The sequence below is a fragment of the Geotrypetes seraphini genome, chromosome 9 (genome assembly GCF_902459505.1).
Source record: "Geotrypetes seraphini chromosome 9, aGeoSer1.1, whole genome shotgun sequence".
NCBI classification, from domain to species: domain Eukaryota; kingdom Metazoa; phylum Chordata; class Amphibia; order Gymnophiona; family Dermophiidae; genus Geotrypetes; species Geotrypetes seraphini.
The window spans coordinates 25,001,464-25,026,688 of record NC_047092.1 but is presented as its reverse complement, the minus strand read 5'-3'; the positions used below and the strand labels follow the sequence as shown (position 1 = coordinate 25,026,688).

At 44.7% G+C, this 25,225-nt stretch overlaps 1 protein-coding gene across 6 annotated transcripts in view; it reads right to left on the bottom strand.

Moving 5' to 3' along the window:
- The window catches only part of MAGI2 (membrane associated guanylate kinase, WW and PDZ domain containing 2), a 1,098,994-nt gene that overhangs the window by 67,081 nt on the left and 1,006,688 nt on the right, over positions 1 to 25,225 (bottom strand). For all 6 annotated transcript variants that reach the window (XM_033957935.1, XM_033957936.1, XM_033957930.1 and 3 more), the window contains one exon: positions 6,378 to 6,516. In XM_033957935.1, the coding sequence (XP_033813826.1) occupies positions 6,378 to 6,516 (139 nt within the window). The remainder of the gene's footprint in view (positions 1 to 6,377; positions 6,517 to 25,225) is intronic.

The following is a 25,225-nucleotide window of genomic DNA, read 5'->3' as shown; positions in this document are numbered from 1 at the left end:
CCCCCCTCCATAAAAATTTTATTCACAACTTTAAATTTCAGCCTCCAGACCATCATCACCTGGCCGCCGGGCATAGGAAAGCCTAGTCGTCCAGCACAGAGGCAGCTTAAGTCGTCTTGGGAGTGGGTTAGAACATAAGAACATAAGCATCGCCTCTGCCGAGACATACCACAGGTCCATCATGCCCAGCAGTCCGCTCCCGCGGTGGCCCCCCAGGTCAATGTCCTGTAAGTGATCTAATGCTCCAAAGCATTTTGTACTGTATAGTAACCCTCTAATTGTACCCATCAATCCCCTTTTCCTTCAGGAACTCGACCAATTCTATTTTGAAACCCACAATCGTACTCTGCTCTACCACCTCTTCTGGAAGCGAATTCCAGGTGTCCACCACCCTCTGAGTGAAGAAGAACTTCCTAGCATTTGTTCTGAATCTGTCTCCCTTCAATTTTTTTGAGTGCCCTCTAGTTTTTGTTGCCCCCGCCAGTCTGAAGAATCTGTCCCTCTCTACCTTCTCTATACCCGTCATAATCTTGTAAGTTTCTATCATATCCCCTCTAAGTCTCTGCTTTTCCAGGGAAAAGAGCCCCAGCCTCTCAGCATAAGGAAGGTTCTCCATACCCTTTATCATTTTTGTTGCTCTTCTCTGGACCCTATCGAGTGTCGCCCATAAGCCTCTGTAATCACTGCATTGATACTTAAACATGTGCACTGCTCTATAAACCCCCAAAACCCTTTTTCACTGGCATATAAGTGGCTCCTGCAGCCATAAGGGCTATTGGGATGGTAGATAAGTGGGTCTAGGGGATTCTGGAGTTGGTTTGGGGGGCTCACCGTAATCTATAAGGGAGCTGTAGGTAGGAGAAGACATGGCACCCTTTTTGTGAAGTTCACAGCAGTGCCCTGTAAGGTACCTCACGATTTAGGTGGCATATCTGGGTGTGCAGTCCATCACTTTGCAGACCCCTCCCACGTCCAACAGGGCTTGTTCTAGGCGTTTTGGACGTGGACGGAAAGTTGGACGGAAATGTGGTATAAAGATGGACGATTTAGCGGCTTGGACGATCAGATCGGCAGGACGTATAATTAGATGATTTTCGAAAGTAAAAAAAAGTTGGACGTATCTTTCGAAAATGTGTTTTAGGCTCTTTTTTTAACTTAGGACGACTTGAGAGATGGACGTAAACGGACTTAGACGTCCCTTTCGATTATGCCCCTCTATGTATTTTTAACCTGTGACTGTTCTGAGCTCTTTGGGAAAAATGGGATAGAAAATTAAATAAATAAATAATATGTTTATTGCTTTATACAGATTGTATATGTTTTATTTGTTATCTCCTAGGGTGGTTTATTATACAGATTATAAATATTTTAAATAAATAAATACATTGGAAACCATGAGGCACTGTTGTAATAGTGAGTAACTGCTGCAAAACTTTAACAACAGAGAAATATTTAGGGCTCCTTTTACTAAGCTGCGATAGCGGTTTTAGCGCGCGCTCAATTGCCGCGCGTGCTAGACGCTAACGCCAGCATTGAGCCGGCGTTAGTTCTAGCTGCGTAGCCCGGGTTTAGCGCACGCTAAAATTCTGCGTGCGCTATAAACGCCATCGCAGCTTAGTAAAAGGAGCCCTTAATGAAAATTTCCTCCCTCCTTAAAGTGAATGCAGATTTAAGACTAGATTCATTAATGTGGGTTAATATACATTATTGGACCGGACATTAATGTGTTTTTTAACATGTTATATAATGTAGGTCCAATTATTGTCTATGGCACCTACTTCAGGTTTATTAAGTTTTAATATACTGACCATCGAGACATCTAGCCGGTTTACAATGTTAAAATAGTAATTAGAAAATAAAATAAATTTAAAAAAAAAAAAAAAAAAAAAAGAGGGGAGGTGTGAACATTTATTACACAAGTTACAGGTACAAACATGCGCTTGAGGATAAAAGGGAGAGGGAATGTTAATAAATACATCTTTAAAAAAAAAAAACAAAACAAAACCAAAAAAAAGTTTAAAAGGGAGGGAAAATTGAGGGGAATGACACTGAGGATTGGGATCGCTTCTTAAAAGCGGTTGGTGTTTAATTTTCTAGCTATTGAGAAGGAAATATTTAAGTGCTGAGGTATGCGTTAGAGAATGACACGGTGAAAAAATTGGTCCCCGTCACCGCCCCGTCCCACCATCCTCTGCACCGCCCCGTCACCGCCATTCCCTTCACCGCCCCGTCACCGCCACTGCCACCCCATTCACCGCCCCGTCACCGCCACTGCAACCCCATTCACCGCCCCGTCACCGTCACCGCTGCATACATAAAAGCCTCAAACGGGTACGATTTTATATACTTTTCTTTATTTACGTATAAAGGAAACATTCTTTAAAACTTTAAAACTTCAGCACGGAGCTGGTCCTACTAGAAACCTCTAATGTGGCTTAGTAAAAGAGACCCTAAAAGCAAATAATCTCACCTGCATCAGAGCAAATGAAAATTTCAGCATGAGAATGTGTATGCTATTGGAAAGAGTAGCTCAGCCAGACCTCAGCACGGAGCTGGTTTTTTTTTTTTTACACAAACATTCCTTTCCTTACCTCAGCTTGTAACCGACGAAGTTTTCAGGTTTTCAAGAAGCTGCGAAATCCAAATCCTCTGCTCGGCTCCGAAATCACAATCGCTACTGCTGCACTACAAGCCATTAAATATCATGTGCGGCAGTAGCGATTGGTCCCCTACTTTGATCTGACAAATGAGGAGCCAGTATATTGGGGGGCGGAGTCAATGCGGCAACGTGCAAGTTGGATCGAGAGTTGGAGGAGACAGACAACATGGCGGAGACATCAAACACCCGGTCACGAACACGGTGAAACACAGGTAAATAGCGGTTCCTAGAAGGGGGTACATTGGCCTGCGGGGACAAATCTTTTCACCGTTTTTGCGGGCGGTGAAAATTTTTGTCCCCGTGTCTGCGGCGATTTGGCTTTGGAGTCACCATAACCCGCAGCCAAACCGCAGCCACGCCGCGGCTCCCTGCGGGGATCGCTCCCCGTGTCATTCTCTAGTATGCGTCCTTGAATAGAAACGTTTCTAATCTGACCTTGAATTGGTCAGGAGGATTTTCAAGACGGAGCTGAAGTGGCGTGGCGTTTCATAGAGTAGGAGCCACTACGGCGAAGTCTGATTTCCTAGTGAAATAAAATTCTTTGATGGAGGGAAGGGTCAGAAGATTCTGATCGGCCGATCTAAGAGTCCGGGGAGAGCAAAAAGGGATGACGAATTTATCAAGAAAGGATGGGATATGTGAAAGTTTGATTTTGAAGACTAGCATTAGAGTTTTATAGGTAATACTACCGATATGTGCATAAATCTTAATAAGCAATAATACATATTAATATATTACTAAAGCTAATATATTAACATGCAATCTTTTGTTTGAAATCTATCAAATCTGGGTGCTGTTTAAGATATAGTTTAAAAATCCAATATTTGTGGTTTGGTAATTTTTCAAGACATAACGATCTTGACTAATAACCTAGGGCTCCTTTTATCAAGCCGTGGTAGCGGTTTAACGTGCGTAATAGCGTGCGTTAAACCGCTGGCCGCACTAGCCTGTGTAGTTTTTGGCCAGTGCGGGAGTTAGCGCGTGATGAAACTTCGCACGCGTTAACCCCGCTAGCCGTAGCTTGATAAAAGGAGCCCCTAGTCTAGGCCTTTCTAGAGCACACATCACCCAACATGGATTCCCAGGGATTATCCAATATGTGAGAGAAGAAGAAACTCTTAAATTCATATCTTGAAAACATTATATTGACAGCTAATACATGATGTTAAAGCACATCTTTTTTTTTTTTTTTTTGCAAATATAAAATATAGAAACATGTAATTAGAGGCAAATACCTACCTATTTGCCTTTAAAAAGTCATTTATTGGAAATAATCTTATTATACTAGTTATATAAACAGATCTAAACAAATTTACACATAAATATACAGTTAAATGCATATATCTATACATCTGTATGTATCTATAAATATAAGAGGGGCAATTCTATAAGTTGGCACCAATATTTAGGTGTGCCAGTGCTGTGTGCCAATTATGCTGTTACAGAAACGGCAATTTCATAAGTTAAGACTTGTCATCTGGGAACTGCAGAGCCCAAACCGACGCTCTTCGAACCTCAGAATGCCATAAGAACCTAAGCCGTGCCTCTGCTGGGTCAGACCTGAGGTCCATCATGCCCAGCAGTCTGCTCACGCGGCGGCCCATCAGGTCCAGGACCTGTATACTAGCCTTCTATCTATACCCTTTGATCCCCTTTTCCTTCAGAAAATTCTCCAATCCCTTCTTGAACTCCAATACCGTACCCTGTCTTATCACTCCCTCCTGAAGCGCGTTCCAGGTGTCCACCAAGAAGAACTTCCTAGCATTGGTTCCTAGCATTGCGCTAACTTAACCTGCACGAGCAGACATCATCACAGGTTCTTTAATTATTTCAATTTTTATCTTTTGTCTTAATCATCTTATTATATTTTAATGTTTTGGTTTTTTTTTTTTTTAATTATCTTCTCTGTTGCTGATATCTTTTACAAAACCTTTTCCACCCCCCTTCCTTACAGAATACTAACATAAATCCAAATTGGCATGTCTACACTTAGGTGTGCCCAACACACTGGGGATACTTAATAATCAAACGTGTCACCAAGGATAATGCAATACAATGTGACAGCCAAAAAGGGACCTCAATGATTATTAATTCAAATACAATGTAACGTGTTTTTTTTGAGCTCAGAAAAAGGTTTGTGAGAGACCGGACTTAGGGCTCCTTTTACGAAGGTGCGCAAGCACCTGATTAGCGAGTGCTATAGCGTGCGCTAGCCAAAAAACTACCGCCTGCTCAAGAGGAGGCGGTAGCAGCTAGCGCGCAGGGCATTTTAGCGTGCAATATTCCGCGCGTAAAAGGAGCCCTTAGAGCGGAGCACCACCAGCAGGAAAAACTCTCCTTTTTCAATCACAGCACATAACGTGGCTTTGCATTTGATAAGTTTTCAACATCTTGCTGTCAACAGATCGTGAGACCAGCACCAATAAAGTCTGTGTCGGGTTTTCTGAGGCAGCTGGATGAGAAAATGTGTCAAGACCCATCTAAGCCTTTGCTCTGCTCCAGCGCAGATAAGTTTTTTGTTTTTTTTTAATTACTAATGCAAGATCTAACTAGCAAGATGTTGTAAACTTAAGTGCGACCACTTAAACATAGAAGATGAGATGAAACATAGAAACATAGAAGATGATGGCAGAAAAGGGCTACAGCCCATCAAGTCTGCCCACTCTGCTTACCCAAAAATTCAAACATCCTGGCCCGGGAGTCAAACCCAGGACTCTTTGTTGAAAGGTAACAAAGCTTTCCCCTAGTCCACCAATGGCAGGGATAAATTGGGTGTGCCTAAGTGCTCCATGCAACACATGTAACTTATCGTATTCTATATGCTGTGCGCGTAAGATACAGACAGGCCCATTTCCCACCCAAGCTCTTTATATGTGTAAGCCCCTTTGCAAATGAGGAACTTACTGCCAGATTTTCTAAACGGCGCTGTTATCGGCGGCTGCCTTATAAGCGGCCACTGATCGTGTGTCGATCACACGACGGTGCCAGTTAGAGAATCGCATCTCTGGCAAAGGTAGGTGCTGGGTTTTCAAGGCCTACATTCCCAGCGCCAACCTTTGATGTGAATTGCGCCTATGTAGGCGCTTTACAGCATCTAATGTCATTTCCATCTTAAGCCACGCCTATAGTGGCATTTAGGTGCCAGTAGGCACCTCTGGAGGCGTTTGAGTTGAGCCACGACGTAGGAGCAATGCACAAGGTGACATATGCTCATGATAGATAACGAGCTGAAACTTGGCATTATCAAATGTGAACGTTGACTCTGAAAAGCACAAGACTCCTGATGCAGGCCGGGTTGGGCCGAAACATGTACATGTCGAGTCATTGATTGACTAAAGAGAGCCATGAAACACACCAGCTCACCAGTTTTCCTTGGGCATCTCTACTGTTGGTTTGCTTGTGATTGACTCGTGGAGGTGACTCCCCTATGCTTTGACCGGTGCTTTGAATTTTCATTTACATTCCATTTAAATGACACTTCCCTCTTAACATAGGCGCCGGTAGGGTGCTGTTTATAGATTTTCACCTAAGACACTTGGATGCAACCTTACAGAATAGCGTTCAGTGCGCTTATCTGTGTAACTGCCATCTTGGTGTCCCTGCCACTCATGAAGTGGCATGTAAGTGTAGGTGCCAAATTATAGACTTGCCCTTTAAATAAATAATATAGCATATAGATCACATGCGTATATAAATGAATGAAAAAGTGAAAACCCACCATATTCTGGCACCTGCCCTGTTCCACGTTTCAGCAATAACCGTACTCTCCTGCCTCCGGATTTGATAAGCTCTATGGCTCTGGCGTGTGTCATGTCTCTTGTGCTTTCCCCATTAATTTCAATGATCTGATCGCCAACCTGTTTGGAAGCAAAGAAGCTAGTAAGCCAAGGACTGACAAAAGAGGAACACTGTAAAAGGTATCTTCTTTGGATCACACGTGGCTTGAGTCACAGACAGATGAGAAGATACATTTGTCCATGAATAAGATCAATGACAGATTAAAATATTTCCCCCCCCCCCAATTATTACGTGGTGCTCAGAGTATGGAACTCTCCCATCATTTATTGCACAAGAATGATGGCAATTAGAGAATGATACGGTGACAAAATTCATCACTGTTCCCGTCCCCGTGGATAACTGCGGGAAATAATCCCACGTCATTTTCTAGTGTCTATTTCAACCTCAATCCTTCTACACCAGCATTCTTCAAAGCAAAGCTTGCGGGTCAGTGGTTGTGGCCATTCATACTCTGATTCTTATGTGAGCCAAGGATAATGAAGCCATTGTGACATCACTGATGTGATTGGCTCTTAGGCACTGGTGGAATGAGGCATTATGACATCACAATATCTGCTCTGGATACCAGAGACTGTCATTCTGTAGTGTCTGTTTCAACCTCGGTCCTTCTACACCAGCATTCTTCAAAGCAAAGCTTGTGGGTCAGTGGTTGTGACCATTCATACTCTGATTCTTCCCTCTTTCCTTAAAAAATGACATGAAGATGGTTTCCCGCGGGGACGGGAATGGTGATGAATTTTGTCACCGTGTCATTCTCTAATGGCAATGGATCACATACTCTTCTTTCTTCAGAAGGGGTTTCAAAATGTTTGAAGTGATTCAACTGATAACGTCAACGGCACTAAAGCCCCATCCTGCTGACGGGTGCACCTTGATAAGCTCTGTTCACAGAGGTACACACTAGGTAACTGTAGTGCATTTTTTTCTAGCAAGAAAGGTGCCGGTAGCCTCATTTCGTGCTATATAGCCCTACAAGGATAACCAGAAATTGTAATTTATTTGCATACCCAAGGATCACTGGCTGTAAATTCAAGTCCTTTTTGGATAGGACTTTCATGTTTCAAGCAAGTAAACAGCAGTCTTGGTTAGGTAACTACATCAATGGAGCCAGGCTGACCTACGGCGCCTTTCAGAAAGAAATTAAAACTGTATTATTTGATAGATTTCTCTCTTAAATAGAATTCACACTAAATTTAATAATCTAATTCTGTCTATTCTTGAGTGATATGTTGTACTTTTATAATTTGAATTTTGTAATTCGCTGATCGTCCAGCTCTCTTTAGTGTGAATTACCTAGAAGTCGTCTGATCATGGCGGTATAGAAGGATAAAGTTGTGTTATGTTATATGTTATGCCATTCTTCAGGAGTGGGGTGATCATTGAGGGACTCACCCCACAGTATCCAGGTCCCCTGCAACCAGCTACAGAATCCATGAAAAGGCATTACGGTGTGTGCGGAGCCTGAGGTCTTTTTATTACTGTTATCAAAATTGGAAGCTTTATCTTGAATTATACTTGCTGAACACCCCCCCTTGGGTGCAAATCGCCTCATAAATAAATAATATCTGGAGACCTTGGGCAATTTTTAACAAGCAATGGAAAAGGTGCCAGTACTCAGTGCGCCTGAGTTTCCCCTCAAAAGAAGCCCTGGGGGGAGCGATGCTTCCAAATGAGTTAGTTATGTGCATATCACGATAGTAATGGGCCTCACCTCTAAGCCACTCTATGAAACGTACTGATATCACTCACTATAGTACTTGCATCATGCCAAAGATATCTTCCTTCTGAAGTTCATGACACGTACAAGCAAGGCGCACTTCAAAAATTCCTTTTAATCAAGCCTATAGTGCACAATATAATGGGGAATATTTCTGTTTCATCTCTCTCTCTCCACTGAATGCAAAGACAAGTAATTTGGCACCGACGTCTCCTTCGTCGGTGCTGTTGTGTTTCTCCGTTCCACAATGTCTGGATGGGCCCATTTGGCCTTTATCTGCCATCGTGTTTCTATTTTTACAGAAAGGGTGGTAGATGCGTGGAACCACCCCGGAGGAGGTGGTGGAGACAGAGACTGCGTTTGATTTCAAGAAAGCCTGGGATAGGCACATGGGATCTCTTAGAGAGAGGAAGAGATAATGGTTGCTGCAGACGGGCAGACTGGACGGGCCATTTGGCATTTATCTGCCATCATGCTTCTATGTTTCTTGCATCAAGTTTTTATTGGCTGTACATGGAATATCCCAGGTGATCAGAGCTAGAGGTCTGCACGGGAACGGGGATCGCGGGAATCCCGCGGGAATCCCCCTAAACCCACGGGACTCCCACGGGGACCCCCCTCTGGCCCACGGGACTCCCACGGGGACCCCCCTCTAGCCAACGGGATCCCGGGGATGGAAGGCTTTGGAAGCAGAGTTCATCCATGTAATATAATGGACACGTCAGCCTTAGTAAAAGAGGGGGTTTATAAGTTAATTATCTGAACAGAAAACAAAAAAAGGGTTCCACCAAAAAGATTCCACAAGGAAAACAGCAGGGCAAATACAAAAGAAACTGTGGAATTGATGATCCTGTCAGAAGTAATTGCTGCTTTCTATGGGGACGGGCGGGGATGGAGGTAATTCCTTGCGGGGATGAGTGGGGACGGAGAGGATCCTGGCGGGGACGGGTGGGGACGGAGAGGATCCTGGCGGGGACAGAGAGGATCCTGGTGGGGACGGTTGGGGACGGAGAGGATCCTGGCGGGGACAGGCGGGGATGGAGAGGATCCTGGTGGGGACGGTTGGGGACGGAGAGGATCCTGGCGGGGACGGGCAGGGATGGGTGAGATTTCTGTCCCCGTGCAGCTCTCTAATCAGAGCCTCTTTGTGTTTTACATAATTCTTAGGGTCGTGATCTCGCCAGTTACTTGTGACCTGGATTGGTCACTGTTGGAAACATGATACTGGGCTCGATGGGCCTTCATATATTTATTTACTTATGTCGTGCCACTAATTGGTGGTCACTGGAACTATAGACCTTCAAGTCATCTACAAACATTAAGGGCCTGATTCTCAAAATGGTGTCCCGATTGTAGGCTGCGGTAGGCATCCTATCACTGTCTAACGGACACCTGTGGAATGGCCTAGGCATGCCTACATATGCCTAAAGCTGGCATAAGCTTGGCTTACGATGGATGTGGTCTTAGGTGCCCGTAGGCATGCCTAAGCTTTTCCATAAGTTTGAGTCAGATGCCTTACATGTAGGCCCGTAAAACACTGGCCTACGTTTAAGGCGTGTATACAAAAAAAATAGACATGATTCTGGAAGTGATTGACATGTGGTAGGTGCCCGTTTTGCAGGCGCCGTTTCCAGAATCAGTCCCCAAGTGTGGTGTTACCTCTCGATTGTTAACTTCCGTTGCAAAAGACTTGACAACCACTCTATTTACATTTGTATTATAATGTCAATTAGGAACATTTGATTGCCTTTGTGCTCACCTTAATTCATACCTAAATAGCACCCTCTTCTGACCTAGACATAGAGAGTGACAGGGGGGACAAATTTTTCCCCCTCACTACAGGAACTCAATTTCCACATCACAGTGAGTTTTGTCGCTGGCTTGGTCCCTACTCCATTCCTGTAAGCTCTGCCTTAACCGCACAAGCCTCGAACCCTTATGATTTTAAAGTGTTTGAGGCTTATGCAAATGAGGACAGAGCTTAGGCATTGGTGGAATGAGGCATTATGACATCACAATCTGAGCTCTAGAATGTTGCTATTTATGATTTTAAAGTGTTTGAGGCTTGTGCAGATGAGAACGGAGCTTAGGCATTGGTGGAATGAGGCATTATGACATCACAATCTGAGCTCTAGAATGTTGCTACTTATGATTTTAAAGTGTTTGAGGCTTGTGCAGATGAGGACGGAGCTTAGGCATTGGTGGAATGAGGCATTATGACATCACAATCTGAGCTCTAGAATGTTGCTACTTATGATTTTAAAGTGTTTGAGGCTTGTGCAGATGAGGACGGAGCTTGCAGGAAATGGGGCTAGGGCAGGAAAAGAACTTGCGGGGACAGGACAGAAATGGGGAAAAATTTGTCCCTGTGTCATTCCCTACCTAGACACACCCCAGGCCCACCTTCTATTTACCCTGCTAAAAGTACCTACTCTATTGATCCCTGCTGTATATGCGTTTCATCAGATAACAGCTGGGCAAGTTTCAGACAGTTCATTTTTTTTGAAAACCATAAGTAAAGATTTTTTTTTTTTTCTTTATTCACCTCTGGGTTCTTTTTCATTGTGGCATGAGGATGGACGAAAGAAAACAATTCAAGTCTCAAATCAAAAGTATGTGCCGTTCCTGTTGTGCTGCCAATTTGTTTTGTGTTCCATTTGCACCATTAGCGCAGCCGTTTCTGTCACTTATTGGGAAGAAGGGGAAATGCATAACACCGATTGGGTGATGGATGAATAGGTGATACCTTTCAGTGAGCACATGCAGTTTAGGGGAAATGTGCTGCTGCTTGCAGTACTCATAATATGAACAGGGATACTATCACCTTTCTCAAAAACAATCATACATAAAAGAAAGGGAAAAAAATTTCCTGCAGCACAGAAATCACTGAATAAACCCGTGCATAAAACTATCAATATAGAGTAGCCCAAGAGCCCGTCTCGAAGGGCGAAGGGTAACACGGGGCTGGGAGCCCTAGGTTGCCCATGAGGCAGGTTAGCAAAAGGGGAAGGATAGAATAGGAAGTCGGGGGCTATAGTGGAAGTGTGGTTCGCGCTTGAGAGTTGAGCGTGATTGGAGGAAGCTTTAAAGCCGGGACCTTGGAGGACTCCTTTTTTCCGGGTCCTCCAGGGCGGCTTTTTTCCCACCCACCCGCCCTTTATTGGTGGCCTTAGTAGCTCGGGTTGGCGGGTCTCCCGAGCTACTGGGTGCTGGGGCTCATCCGGCGATGAGCGGTGGGCTGGCGAGAAGCCGTGCTCGGGGGGTCTACTGACTCGGTTAATGGGGCATGAGGTCATGCCACCCCTCAGACTCTTGCTGTTTATGGCGGGGTCAGGGGAAATTTGTTGTTGGTTACACCGGGTAGCTCGGGAGGAGCTGCAGATTGGTTATATGGAAGTTAATGCTTGTGGATGTTAATTTATGCAAATTATTACCTGTTTTGTTAATAAATTGAGCTGCGGCTATTTATACCAAATATGTGTGTGGTCTATTAGTTATTTGGAGGGGATTCAGGGAGGGGGTGTTTGGGCGGTAGTAGGAGCTACCCAGATCCCGTTGTTAATGTAGTGAACAAGAAGGGGGAAAGACATCAGTAAATAATTTTAAAAAGGTCAAAGGATCTCTGAAAACACACACTTCTTCCAGTTCCAAAGACCCAGAGGAATGTTTCCATTATCTGTCTTTATTCAAAAAAATTCAACACATTCACTTTACTGTATGTTAGAAACAATATCACTTATCTGTGCAATTTAATGTGGACAAATGCAAAGTGATGCACTTTGGGAAGAATAACCCAAATCACAGTTACCAGATGCTAGGGTCCACCTTGTGGGTTGGCACCCGAGAAAAGGATCTGGTTGTCATCGTAGACAATACGAAGAAACCTTCCGCCCAATGTGCAGCGGAGGCCATAGAAGCAAACAGAATGCTAGGGATGGCTAACAAGATTAAGAATGTTATAATGCCCCTGTATCACTCCATGGTGCAACCTCAGCTGGAGAATTGCGTTCAATTCTGGTCTCCTTATCTCGAGAAAGATATACCCCCCTCTTCTACGAAACCGCGTTAGCAGTTTTTAGCGTAGAGAGCTGTGCTGAATGGCCCGTGCTGCTCCCGACACTCATTGAGTTCCTATGAGCGTTGGGAGTAGTGGGGACCATTCAGCGCGGCTCTCTTTGCTAAAAACCGCTAGCGTGGTTTCGTAGAAGAGGGGGATAGTGGCGCTAGAAAAGATTACACTTTCAAACTGATGCACGTTACTTCTGTATGGGAAAAGTGCTCATAGGAAAAGCTATTACAAATCACGACAGGTACTTTTTCCCTGAGGTCATTTTCAAAGGGAGAGCATGCTTATACCTTCCCTGTGGGTAAAAGTGTCCATGTGCTTTGCCGCTATGCAGGCAAGTTTGAGTCTAGAATTGTGGTGGCAAAAAACAGACTCCTATTCATTTTTCAGGAAACTGAACCCAGTCGCAAAGGAAGATATCAGACTGTTCTAGCAGTGTTAAAAAAGCGCTGGGAAAGACAGCAGGGGGGGTAGGTCTTGCTATATTGCTTTTTCTATGTGGTTTACACAATCAAAGCAGTTTACATGGGCCATTGAAACGTTAAGTGACTTGCCCAGAGTCACAAGGAGCTGCAGTGTGAATCAAAATCACAACGCCAGGAGCTTTGAGCCAGGCTTAGACATAATATGATAGGTGGGATATCAAATTTTAAAACTTGAAAACTTTCCTTATGTGCAGTTATTAATTTTTTAAATCTTTAATCCTTTATTGTAAAGAACAATTGCAAAAAAGTAAAACCACAAAAGCTTAGTACAAAGAATCCCCAGACCCCTCTCCCCTGCACCCATGTCTTACTGACTGATGATCTAAAGGCACCATTGGCTAAAAAGTTCATCTGGTATGTCCACGGTTCATGTATGGTGCATAGCAAGCTCTGTATCAGAGCAAACAATTCAGTCCCTAGTCTGTTATTGATAAAGACATGGGGAAAGCCACTGCTTGCCCTTGATCGCTAGCATGGAATGTTGCTACTCTTTGGAATTCTAGAATCTTGCCACTCTTTGAGGATTCTGCATGGAATGTTACTACTCATTAGAATTCTAGAATCTTGCTACTCTTTAGGGATTCTGCATGGAATGTTGCTACTCATTAGAATTCTAGAATCTTGCTACTCTTTGAAGATTCTGCATGGAATGTTGCTATTCTTTGGAATTCTAGAATCTTGCCACTCTTTGGGGATTCTGCATGGAATGTTGCTACTCATTAGAATTCTAGAATCTTGCTACTCTGAGGATTCTGCATGGAATGTTGCTACTCATTAGAATTCTAGAATCTTGCTACTCTTTAGGGATTCTGCATGGAATGTTGCTACTCATTAGAATTCTAGAATCTTGCTACTCTTTGAAGATTCTGCATGGAATGTTGCTATTCTTTGGAATTCTAGAATCTTGCCACTCTTTGGGGATTCTGCATGGAGTGTTGCAACTCTTTGGGGTTCTGGAATCTTGATGAGATAATAGAATGTTGCTATTCTTTGGGTTTTTGGCCAGGTGCTAGTGATCTGGATTGGCCACCTAAGAATGGGCTACTGGGCTTGATGGCCCGTTAGTTTGACCCAGTAAGGCTATGCTTATGTTCTTATGAATTCAACTTCTAAGTCTGTGTGGCATTGTGTCCAAACTGGACAGCACTTTCCTATATTGTTTCCAATGAGCCAAAGATCCGCCTACTTTAAATTTCTCTAAAATCATAGTCTCATAAAGCAAGTTGTGTCAGTCGTTAAGGGTAGGAAGATCAGATTGATGCCAGGTTATTTTATGTACAACAATACACTCCAAAAACTGCCACAAACCTAAACTAGCAACAACAAAAGAAGGCAGACCTAGTCAAATCAGGGTTCATTAAGGGGGCGCTCAGGGTCACAGACTATGCACACCGCACAAACCACGTACAACCTAATGTGAATGATATCAAAATAAAGGGTGCTCTCAGTGTGAACCACCAGCGATAGGAGTCCAGCTCCAACACTTCACCTTTTAGGTGGAGGTAATAAGTCCCCACCCGCACACCATCATTGAGCACCCTGAGTGTGCTGAAAATCAAAGTGAAAATATCCACCAATCAAACCAATAAATCAAACAGGTGAGTAAACCAATGAAACCTGAGCGACCCCTAAACGAACCCTGCCAGCCGAGACCCCCACTATTTTATGTGCCAACAAAAGCATAAAACAAAATCCGCAGTCATTTAAATGTTTACATTTTTGCTACTGGTAACTTTTTAATTTCACATTAAGGAATACAACCTTGATTCATGAAATCAAAAGGGGATGGGAGTTGTTCTAAATTAAATTGTAAGCTCTTCTGAGCAGGGACCGTCTATTGCTTGTTAAATGTACAGCGCTGCATATGCCTTTCAGTACTATAAAAAATGATAAATAGTAGTGGATCTACTGCCTTTCTGTGGTTACAATCAAAATAATTTACCTATTATTTACAGGTATTTATTTTGTACCTGGGGCAATGGAGGGTTAAGTGACTTGCCCAAGGTCACAAGGAGCTACAGTGGAAATTTAGCTTAATTCCCCAGGTTCTTGGGCAGCTGCAATAGCTATCATGTTTCCCCCAAAATAAGACCTACCCCAAAAATAAGCCCTAGTCATCAGTAGCCACGCTTCCCCCACCCCGTTCCCACCCTGCAGCCGAACCACCGAACCCCCACTGACCCTCCATCCTTCCCTCCCATCCGAACCCCGCCGACTGTGACCATAAATACCTTCCTGTACAGCAACGTCGGGCCAGCAGCACTCTAAACAGGCTGCTTCGTGGCCTTCTCGCTGGGGAATTCCCTCTGCCGCGTCACTGATGATGTCATCAGTAACGCAGCACACAGAAGACCGCGAAGCAGCCTGTTCAGAGTGCTGCTGGCCCAACGCTGCTCTGCAGGAAGGTATTTATGGTCGCAGTCGGAGGGGTTCGGTTGGGAGGGAAGGATGGAGGGTCAGCGAGGGTTCGGCTGCATGGTGGGAGTGGCGGCGGGTGCTCAAGGGTTCTGCTGCACAAGGGATGGGTGGGAGGGAAGGATAGAAGCTGGGCAAGGGTTCTGCTGCATGAGGGATGGGAGAGACGGGAGGGAAGGACAGAAGCTGGTCAAGGGTTCTGCTGCACAGGGAGCTGAGAGGGATGGAGGGATAGAAAGATGCTGCAGAGGGAAGGCACAAGGGGATGGGTGAGAGGGGAGGAAAGATGTTGCACATGTGGGGGAGAGAAAGGAAAGAGGAAAAATTGGGGTGAAGGAGAGGAAGGGAGAGATGATCATGTACATAAAAAAAATAAGCCCTACCCGAAAATAAGACCTAGTGCCTTTTTTGGGCCCCACAGTACTAGCCTACTCCTTTCACCGCAAACAATATGTCCCCTTGTCTCTATTTCAACATGTGCTAAATAAGGAGTCTGCAGACTTTACTGTATGGGCCAAATGCAGAAACCCTGAAAAGCTTGACTGAATCAAGGAAACCCAACTAGCCAGTGAAATACCTCCGACCAGTGTTCCTTATGACATTCAATACAAACTGCGATAGCTAAGCCTTCATGCATTATGCCTAATTTTCTCATTTACCTGTCAATTCCATAGCATTAAATTTGCATATATTACTAGAGGAAGATTCACATCAACATGGAAACTCTTTGCCAGATGTCCTAAAAGCATGTGCATCCAGGTAATGACATCACCCACTTCATTTAGCATGCAGTCCCGGCATCCAATTATCTGGAATAACTTCCTTGCCAGCAGTCAAATTAAATTTTAAATGAAATCTACAGATGTGAGGGAAAGGAGTCTGAAATTGAACTTTCTGCAATGAGATCTCCTGAAATCAGCGTGCATGTCACACACACATCTGAAAGTGGCATGTTCAGAGTCCAATATTTTTTGCCTCAAATTGGAATTGGCCTTTTGGGAACCTAAATTTATTGTAACAAATACCCTTAAGCTTGTGTTGAGAACCAGAAAGACCGTCTTCCTAATGTGACAAATCCACTCTCTCTTCCCTGCTAAGATGATTAAATTGGCTGAAAAAAAAACCAACCCCTGTGGCAGTATTGTACTAATATTACCTTCAAGCACAAAACAAAGATTATTCCCCCTTTTTTCTACTCAATTTGATATCATACTATAAGCTCCTAAATTCTTGTTTCAGTTCAAACTAATTCAAATCATTCATTCAGGCATATAAAAATCTAACTGGAAAATTGGGACAAATGTCTACTGGCAGTAATGAAAAGATGGTATTTAAGGGACATCACTACAGCTGACAAGTTAATTAGAAATAAAACAGTAATGTCTCTTTAAATCGTCGGAAGAAAAAGCCTTTAACTTATATGTTTTCAAAATATTCTTAACTTTTCAGCTGAGCAGCGCATAAGACAGGAGTGCAACCTTTGCGCTTCCTGACCGGTCATGCGCCAAGCTGCGATTTGCGAGAACTGACAGCAGCCAATCATGGAATGGTATGGGACCAGGCAGGAAGCGCAAAGGTTGCGCTCCTGCCTTATGTGCCACTCTGCAGTGAAAAAGGCTGCTGTCCAGCAGGAGACCGTGGTGGACCACCACTAGTTAAAAAAAGGTACCGGGAGGGGGATGGAGGGAGGGTGTATTCGCTCCATAAGACGCACCCACTTTTCCATCCCCTTTTGGGGGGGTGGAAAAAGTGCATCTTATGGAGCGAAAAATACGGTATGTAATATTTGTGAGCCACCTTGGATAAAGGTGGATTAAAAATGTTTAAAATAAAATAAATAAATAAAAAATATAAGGTGAAAGGATGAGAAAAGGGAACAGGAATAATAATAATAATAATATACATGTTAACCGAAGTAAAGATATGCCCATAGGGAGCTTGAATCAAATGCCATTTTGAAGTAAAATGCATTTTTTAGTTGTGACTTGAAGGTCTTGAAAGATTTTTCTGACCTTAAATATAGTGATAAAGAGCTCCAAATGCTCGGGGCCATAACTGAAAAGCTAGAATCCCAGTTAATGTCAAGAAACATCTGTCTAAAAGATGGAACAGACAGTAGATGTTGATGGGAAGAACAAAGATTCCTTCGGTGAATAGGAGATCAGGTAATTAGACAACAATAAAGGAACAGCGTCCGCATGCAGACAGGCAAATGCACCGGGGGACAGCAGCGAATGTCCTGCGGTAAGCCCTTTTAATATGTGCTAAGTGCGCACACGTGCTTACTGCAGCCTAGTAAAAGGACGCCACAGTAAAATTCCTATATGTAGGCCATTATTGTATCACAACAAAGAAAAATGGGGAGACTCGACGATCCATAGTGAAAACAATTCACCGATGAAAACAAAACCAAGGAGAAGAAAATCAAGGAGAAGAAAAAAGCATTCATCTCTTACAAACAATCAGGGAAACAGGACTCTAGAGTAGAGTATCTGGCCAAGTCAAAAGAAGTCAAAACAGCAGTTAGGGAGGCCAAATTCCGCATGGAGAAGTCTCTAGTAGAGAATGACACGGTGAAAAAATTGGTCCCCGTCACCGCCCCGTCCCCGTCTCACCATCCCCGTCACCGCCCCGTCCCCGTCTCACCATCCCCGTCACCGCCCCGTCCCCGTCTCACCATCCTCTTCACCGCCCCGTCACCGCCCCGTCACCGCCACTGCAATCCCATTCACTTTTCTTTATTTACGTATAAAGGAAACATTCTTTAAAACTTTAAAACTTAGTTAAATATTAGTTAATAACTATACAAAAACAAAACACGCAGAGAAAAAATTAATTAATAAAAATTCTCAAAACTGACACATTTTGATCACTAAATTTAAAATAGTTATTTTTCATACAGTTTTTCAATCACTAATCTTCCACCACCCCTGCGGCTAGCAATGCAAAAACAAACACGACATGTACTTTAAATGCTGCCGTGATTAGCATAGTGACCGCGGCTACGGCTGCAAGTCTCCCCTCCCCCCAGCGATCACGGCAGGAGGGCACCCAACCCCTCCTGTAGACCCCCCCAACGGCCCTCCCGACAATCGCAGCAGAAGGGTACCCAACCCCTCCTGCCGGTCCTCCCAATGGCCTCCCCTAAGATCGCCGGCAGGAGGGTACCCAACCCCTCCTGCTGGACCCCCCCCCAACGAACCCTCCCACCCCGGAACCCCCTTAGTCTTACTTTCCAAGTTGGACCGGACGGCTCCTCACACGTATGGCCAGCAGGCTTGCCTCCGTCCAAATGAGGCGGGCCCGCCCCTCCCCTGCCCAACCCACAGGATCCTAGGGCCTGATTGGTCTAGGCACCTAAAGCCACTCCCGCTATAGGAGGGGCCTTAGGTGCTTGGGCCAATCAGGCCCTAGGATCCTGTGGGTTAGGCAGGGGAGGGGAGGGGCGGGCCCGCCTCATTTGGACGGAGGCAGGCCTGCTGGCCAGACGAGCGAGGAGCTGTCCGGTCCAACTTGGAAAGTAAGACTAAGGGGGTTCCGGGGTGGGAGGGTTCGTTGGGGGGGGTCCAGCAGGAGGGGTTGGGTACCCTCCTGCCGGCGATCTTAGGGGAGGCCATTGGGAGGCAGGGGAGGGGAGGGGCGGGCCCGCCTCATTTGGACGGAGGCAGGCCTGCTGGCCAGACGAGCGAGGAGCTGTCCGGTCCAACTTGGAAAGTAAGACTAAGGGGGTTCCGGGGTGGGAGGGTTCGTTGGGGGGGGTCCAGCAGGAGGGGTTGGGTACCCTCCTGCCGGCGATCTTAGGGGAGGCCATTGGGAGGACCGGCAGGAGGGGTTGGGTACCCTTCTGCTGCGATTGGCAGGAAGGGTTGATCTGACAAATGAGGAGCACGGTGAAACACAGGTAAATAGCGGTTCCTAGAAGGGGGTACATTGGCCCGCGGGGACAAACCTGTTCACCGTTTCCGCGGTCGGTGAATGGCCTTGTCCCCGTCACCGCAGCGACTGCTAGTTTTCTTCCCCGTTTTCGGCGGTGACCCGCGGCTTAAATGCGGTGGCCGCGGGTAAACCGTCACCGTGTCATTCTCTAGTCTCTAGCGAAGAACATACAGAAAGGAGATAAATCATTCTTCAGATATATCAGCGACAGAAATAAGAACTCAGGCGGGATAGTATGTCTTAGAAAACCAGATGGAGACTATGTAGAAACGGACTCGGAAAAAGCCCAACTGTTAAATGAATACTTCTGCTCAGTCTTCACTCGCGAGGCACCGGGACTCGGCCCTCAGATACAGACAAGGGTTGAATCAACTGACCCGTTTAGTAATTTCATGTTTACACCCAGCAGTGTCTACTGTGAGCTGTCAAAGCTCAAGGTTAACAAGGCAATGGGGCCTGACAACCTACACCCCAGGGTGCTCAAGGAGTTGTGTGATGTCTTGGCGGAACCGCTATCCGTGCTCTCCAATCTCTCCCTTAGTACAGGTAACGTCCCGTTGGACTGGAAGATGGCTAACGTCATTCCACTTCACAAGAAAGGCTCCAAGATGGAGACAGCAAACTACAGACCAGTGAGTCTCACATCAATAGTGAGCAAACTAATGGAAACTCTAATCAAACGCCAATTGGATACGTTCCTGAACGAGGAGAATCTACGGGATCCCCATCAACAAGGATTTACTAAGGGGAGATCCTGCCAATCCAACCTGATCAGCTTCTTTGACTAGGTGACGAAGCTGGATGTTGGGGAGTCCCTGGACATCTTATACCTGGACTTCAGCAAAGCATTCGATAGCATACCACACCGCAGGTTGCTGAGCAAGATGAGTTCTGTAGGATTGGGCAACACATTGACGAAATGGATTGGGAACTGGCTTGGGGGTAGGCTTCAGAGGGTAGTGGTGAACGGCACCCCCTCCGAAATAACGGAGGTAATCAGTGGAGTGCCGCAGGGCTCAGTCCTGGGCCCGATCCTGTTCAACATCTTTATAAGAGACTTGGCAGAAGGGCTCTGAGGTAAAATAACATTATTTGCCGATGACGCCAAACTAAGCAATGTAGTGGGCAAAAGCACAACAGACAAAAACTCAATGCCCAACAACATGATGCACGACTTACTTCTACTGGAGCGCTGGTCTAGGTACTGGCAACTCAGCTTCAATGCCAAAAAATGCAAAGTCATGCACCTGGGCAGCCAAAATCCATGCAAAACTTACACCCTTAATGGCGAGATCCTAACAAGAACTGAAGCAGAACGAGACTTAGGGGTGATCATCAGTGAGGACATGAAGACTGCCAATCAAGTGGAGCAAGCTTCATCCAAGGCAAGACAAATCATAGGTTGCATACACAGGAGTTTCGTCAGCCGTAAGCCTGAAGTCATTATGCCATTGTATAGATAGGTGAAACCACACCTGGAATACTGTGTGCAATTCTGGAGGCCGCATTACCGTAAGGATGTGCTGAGACTAGAGTCGGTCCAGAGAATGGCCACCCGGATGGTCTCGGGACTCAAGGATCTCCCGTACGAGGAATGGCTAGATAAATTACAGCTCTACTCACTCGAGGAACGCAGAGAGAGGGGAGACATGATCGAGACGTTCAAGTATCTCACGGGCCGCATCGAGGTGGAAGAAGATATCTTCTTTTTCAAGGGTCCCACGGCAACAAGGGGGCATCCGTGGAAAATCAGGGGCGGGAAACTGCACGGTGACACCAGGAAATTATTTTTCACTGAAAGGGTGGTTGATCGCTGGAATAGTCTTCCACTTCAGGTTATTGAGGCCAGCAGCGTGCCTGATTTTAAGGCCAAATGTGATAGACACGTGGGATCTATTCACAGTGTTAGGTAGGGGAGGGTCATTGGGGTGGGCAGACTAGATGGGCCGCGGCCCTTATCTGCCGTCTATTTCTATGTTTCTATGTTTCAGATGTTCTGGAGACAATTTATTAAACACTGACATATAAAACCATGAAAATTCAATTAAAAAAGTACAATGCTAAAAAATATGGTGATAAAAATCCACCCGGACTATTTAAATTGAATTTTCGTGGTTTTAAATGTCAGTGTTTAATAAATTATCTCCAGAACATCTGTATCCACAGTTTTTTGTTTTCATCGGCCATTATTGTATCACATGTTCATAGCTTTTCACAGAGGTGGTCGTCACCATCAAAGCATAAGCGTGACAATGATCAAGAGACTAGTGGACAAGCTGTCTGGAAGTGCAAAATTACCTGTACAGCAAAATGAGCAGTTGCCAAAATAAGACAAAGAAGTTCATTTACTGGGTTTACTGCACATTAAAAGGGCTATCTGTGAGACATGTGCTGCCGTCCTGGGGTAAATTTCTCCATCTGTGCACGTGCACATGCGCAAACATAATTTTACTGAATTTGGGGGGATGGAGAGTGGGTGTGAGGGTGCGTATGAGGCATTGCCACACACTAATTGTTTAGTGTGGTGTTAACACATGGGCCCGTACGGGCAAATTCTATAAATGATGTCCCCATTTGTAGGCCGCGGCAGGCATCCTACCACTCTCTAATCAGCCAATCAGGACACATGTTTTAAAAAAAACCAAACACCCTGAAGCAGGCTGGCTACATTGTAAGCATTTTTTGCAAGCCTAGGGAAGCTCGTAGGGCCACCTAAACTCACTCGAGGCTAGGCGTGGGCATGGTTTTGCCCGGAAGTGGCCTTAGGTGAGCTTAGGTGTGCCCTAGGTATCGCCCTAGGGTTGCGATTGGCGCCTGAAATGTGGGCCAGCAAAATGCTGACCTACATTTCAAATAGACACAGCCGCTGAAAAGATCGCAGCAAGGGAATCTCCCTGACGTGATTGGTTTAGCGGCTGCAGCAGTGAACCTGTCCCACTGTGAAGCTGGCCGGCAGGATGGATGCCCAATCCCTCCTGCTGCAAACCCCAAAACAATCCCCGACAGGAGGGATACACCAGGGGGGGGGGGGACCTAAGGTCCTGATTGGCTCAAGCACTTAAGGCCCCTCCCATAGGAAGGGCCTTAGGCACCTGGGCAACTGGAATCTTAGGTCTCTCTCCCAGTGCATTCTGGGATGCATTGGAAGTGGCTTAAGATTCCAATTGGTCAGATCCCCAAGGTCATCCCAAAGTGTCTTATAATCCTCGTGAATATCATAGCAGGGAAAACTGGGGGATCCTATACTGCTTGACAAAGACTGTAAAATGAAGCATGTGATGTTCTGAGTGAAATAAAAATCAGACATAATAAGAGAACCAAATAAATATTGGTCAGTAACAAAAGAAGACACAGAGGAATGTTATTTAGAGCATTTCATTTATTGTGTTTGCTCTTGTGTAAACTGCCATGAACTTTGGATTGTGCGGTATACAGTACAAATATTGATAGCTAAATAAATATTTCTTGAACACAGGGATCCTAAAAATTTTAAGAACGTAAGAATAGCCTTACTGGGTCAGACTGATTTACATGCATGGATTCTATTTTATACTTTTAAGTTATAATTATAAAAAAAAATCTTATCAACATGCAAAGTGTGAAAGAAATGAATCACAGACCCCCTCCATCCTTTTACAAAACTGTAGTGCGGTTTTTAGCACCGGCCGCGGCGGTAACAGCTCTGAGGCTCATAGGAGCTGTTACCGCCACGGCCGGCGCTTAAAACCACGCCACGGTTTTATAACAGGAGGGGAAGTTTGGTAGGTCCATCATTTATTACGGGCTCTCTCAATTTTTTCTGTGTTGCATTTGCTAATAAAAATATTATTCAAAAAAAAAAAAAAAAAGAATACACAGATTTATCCAAGCTGAGAGTAAATCCAACAAACATCATAATTTTATTTTCTCCTTCTAGAAACCGATTTTCCAATTGGTCCAACCAACCTTTTTGTGTCAGGTCGCCTGGTCTATTATTTACAATTTTTTTGCCCTTAATGCAGTAAGGCCCTGATTCTCGTAACGGCAGTGTAAGTTAGGTGGCGGTAGGTGCCCTATCGCTGCCTAACTTAATTGACCGCGTCACTTAAAACCAATTAAAAAAACATTAGAAAAAAAAATGTAGGCGCCTGGAGGCACCTACAAACAACAGAGGCTATCTCCCACCCAGAAAGGTGCCTATCGGTGCCTAGGTCACAAGTAGGCACGGTTTATGCTCGAAGTGGACGTGACATGATTCTTGTCGAAAGCAGGCGCTGGAACAACCTTACCTCCCCTCTTCGGAACTTGAGCTCTCTCCAGGTTTTCCGCAAACATCTGAAAACCTGGCTTTTCTCAAAAATGTAAGTCTCCCTCCAACTTAGGAATCAAGGAAACTCTTATATCTTGACATCCCAAGTCCTCTAAATTTTCTTCACACTTCTATCTCTAACCCTCTGTTGTAGTTCCTATTTCTTCTACTGTAAACCGCGCCGAGCTCTACGAACGTGGAGATGATGCGGTATACAAACCTAAGGATTAGATTAAATGTAGGCCTGTAAAACCCTGGCTTACATTTCTGGCTCCTACTTTTGATCTGATCATGATTCTGTTAACGGTGCAATCGCATGATGGACACGTGAATGGCGCCGCTTTTCTGGGCAGCCACCGATAATGGAGCTGTTTACAGAATCTGGGCATTGACATATTTCTGCTGTTGGCAAAACTACATCAGTCAATATTCAGCCTGTGGGAATTGTTTTTTATTAAACACTGTAATTAGAATTAGCCCTAGATACTCAATGCTAGGCCATGTCCAGACACCAGCATTGAATTTCTGGGGCTAATTGTGGCTGCCCTGGCTGGTGGAGCTTATGCAGGCCATAGTTTATATGTGCATATAATGTATATAGGATGCTTGATTTGGTAAATGTGTGTATAGAAGTAGGATGATCAATGTGCCAGTAACATAAGTAGGATGATTGATTATGGCATAATCATACAAGTACTAATAACTCTGTATTGTAACACCACCACAGTGCTCCGTGTCTTTCATTATAGAGCCCATGTTTTGTAACACTTCGCAGAAGCTCTTTGTATGGTAACATCTCTACAGAAGCTCATGAAGCATGTTGATAAGATTTTTTTACAGAAGCTCATGTAAACCACTCTGATTCTCCAGTCATTACTAGCAGTATAGAAGCTCTCAATAAACATAAGGATATCTAGCCAGGTCTTCACTGCTCCCCCCCCCCCAAAGATTCTGGCTCCTACCCCCAAACATCACCAAAGGCCTTCTTCCAATCCTCCCACTCCCCTGAACATCACCAAACCCCTCCTCCTGATCCCCTCTTCCTTCTTCTTATTCCTCCTTGACCATCACCAAAGCCCCCACCTTCACAGAATTCCTCCAGCCCACATATCTGATTCTTAATGGTCTAGTAGGAGAATGGGCAGAATTGATGTCCACTCACTCCTGCCTACCAAGGATGCCTTTTCAAAATGGCTGCTGTGACCTCTAGTGGCAGCCTCGTGGTACTTCAGTAGGCTTTGATAACACTGCACAACAATTTTTTGGTTAAGTCTTGATTCCTGAAAAGTTTTTGGTGATTATGACAGGTACCAACTTGGTATGCTCAAATATGGTTTTGGTTTTACTGCATCACGTAAGAACTATGAGAAATAGACATTTTTATGTTTACTGACAATAAAATATATAGTCAAGTTTACGTTTCGCACAAGCGACTAAATGAAACAGAATTAAAAGTGTTTTGCTCCCGAGTTTCTTTTATATTCAGTGTCTGGTGCATCACGTTGTAGCATCCAACAATAGTCGGCAAGCATTGACGGATTCCAATTGCCCTGGTATCGTTTCTCCATCGTAGCTATGTCTTGATGAAACCTTTCACCGTGCTCGTCACTCACAGCACCGAGATTTGCGGGGAAGAAGTCCAAGTGTGAATGGAGGAAATGAATCTTGAGTGACATATTGCACTTCATTCTCTTGTATGCTTTGAGAAGTTTGTCTACCAGCTGAATGTAGTTTGGGGCTCTGTAATTGCCCAGAAAATTGTCAACAACGTCTTTCAAGGCTTTCCAGCCAATTTTTTCCGGCCCAACTAACAGATCTTCAAATCGCTTGTCACTCATAACATGTCTGATCTGGGGGCCAA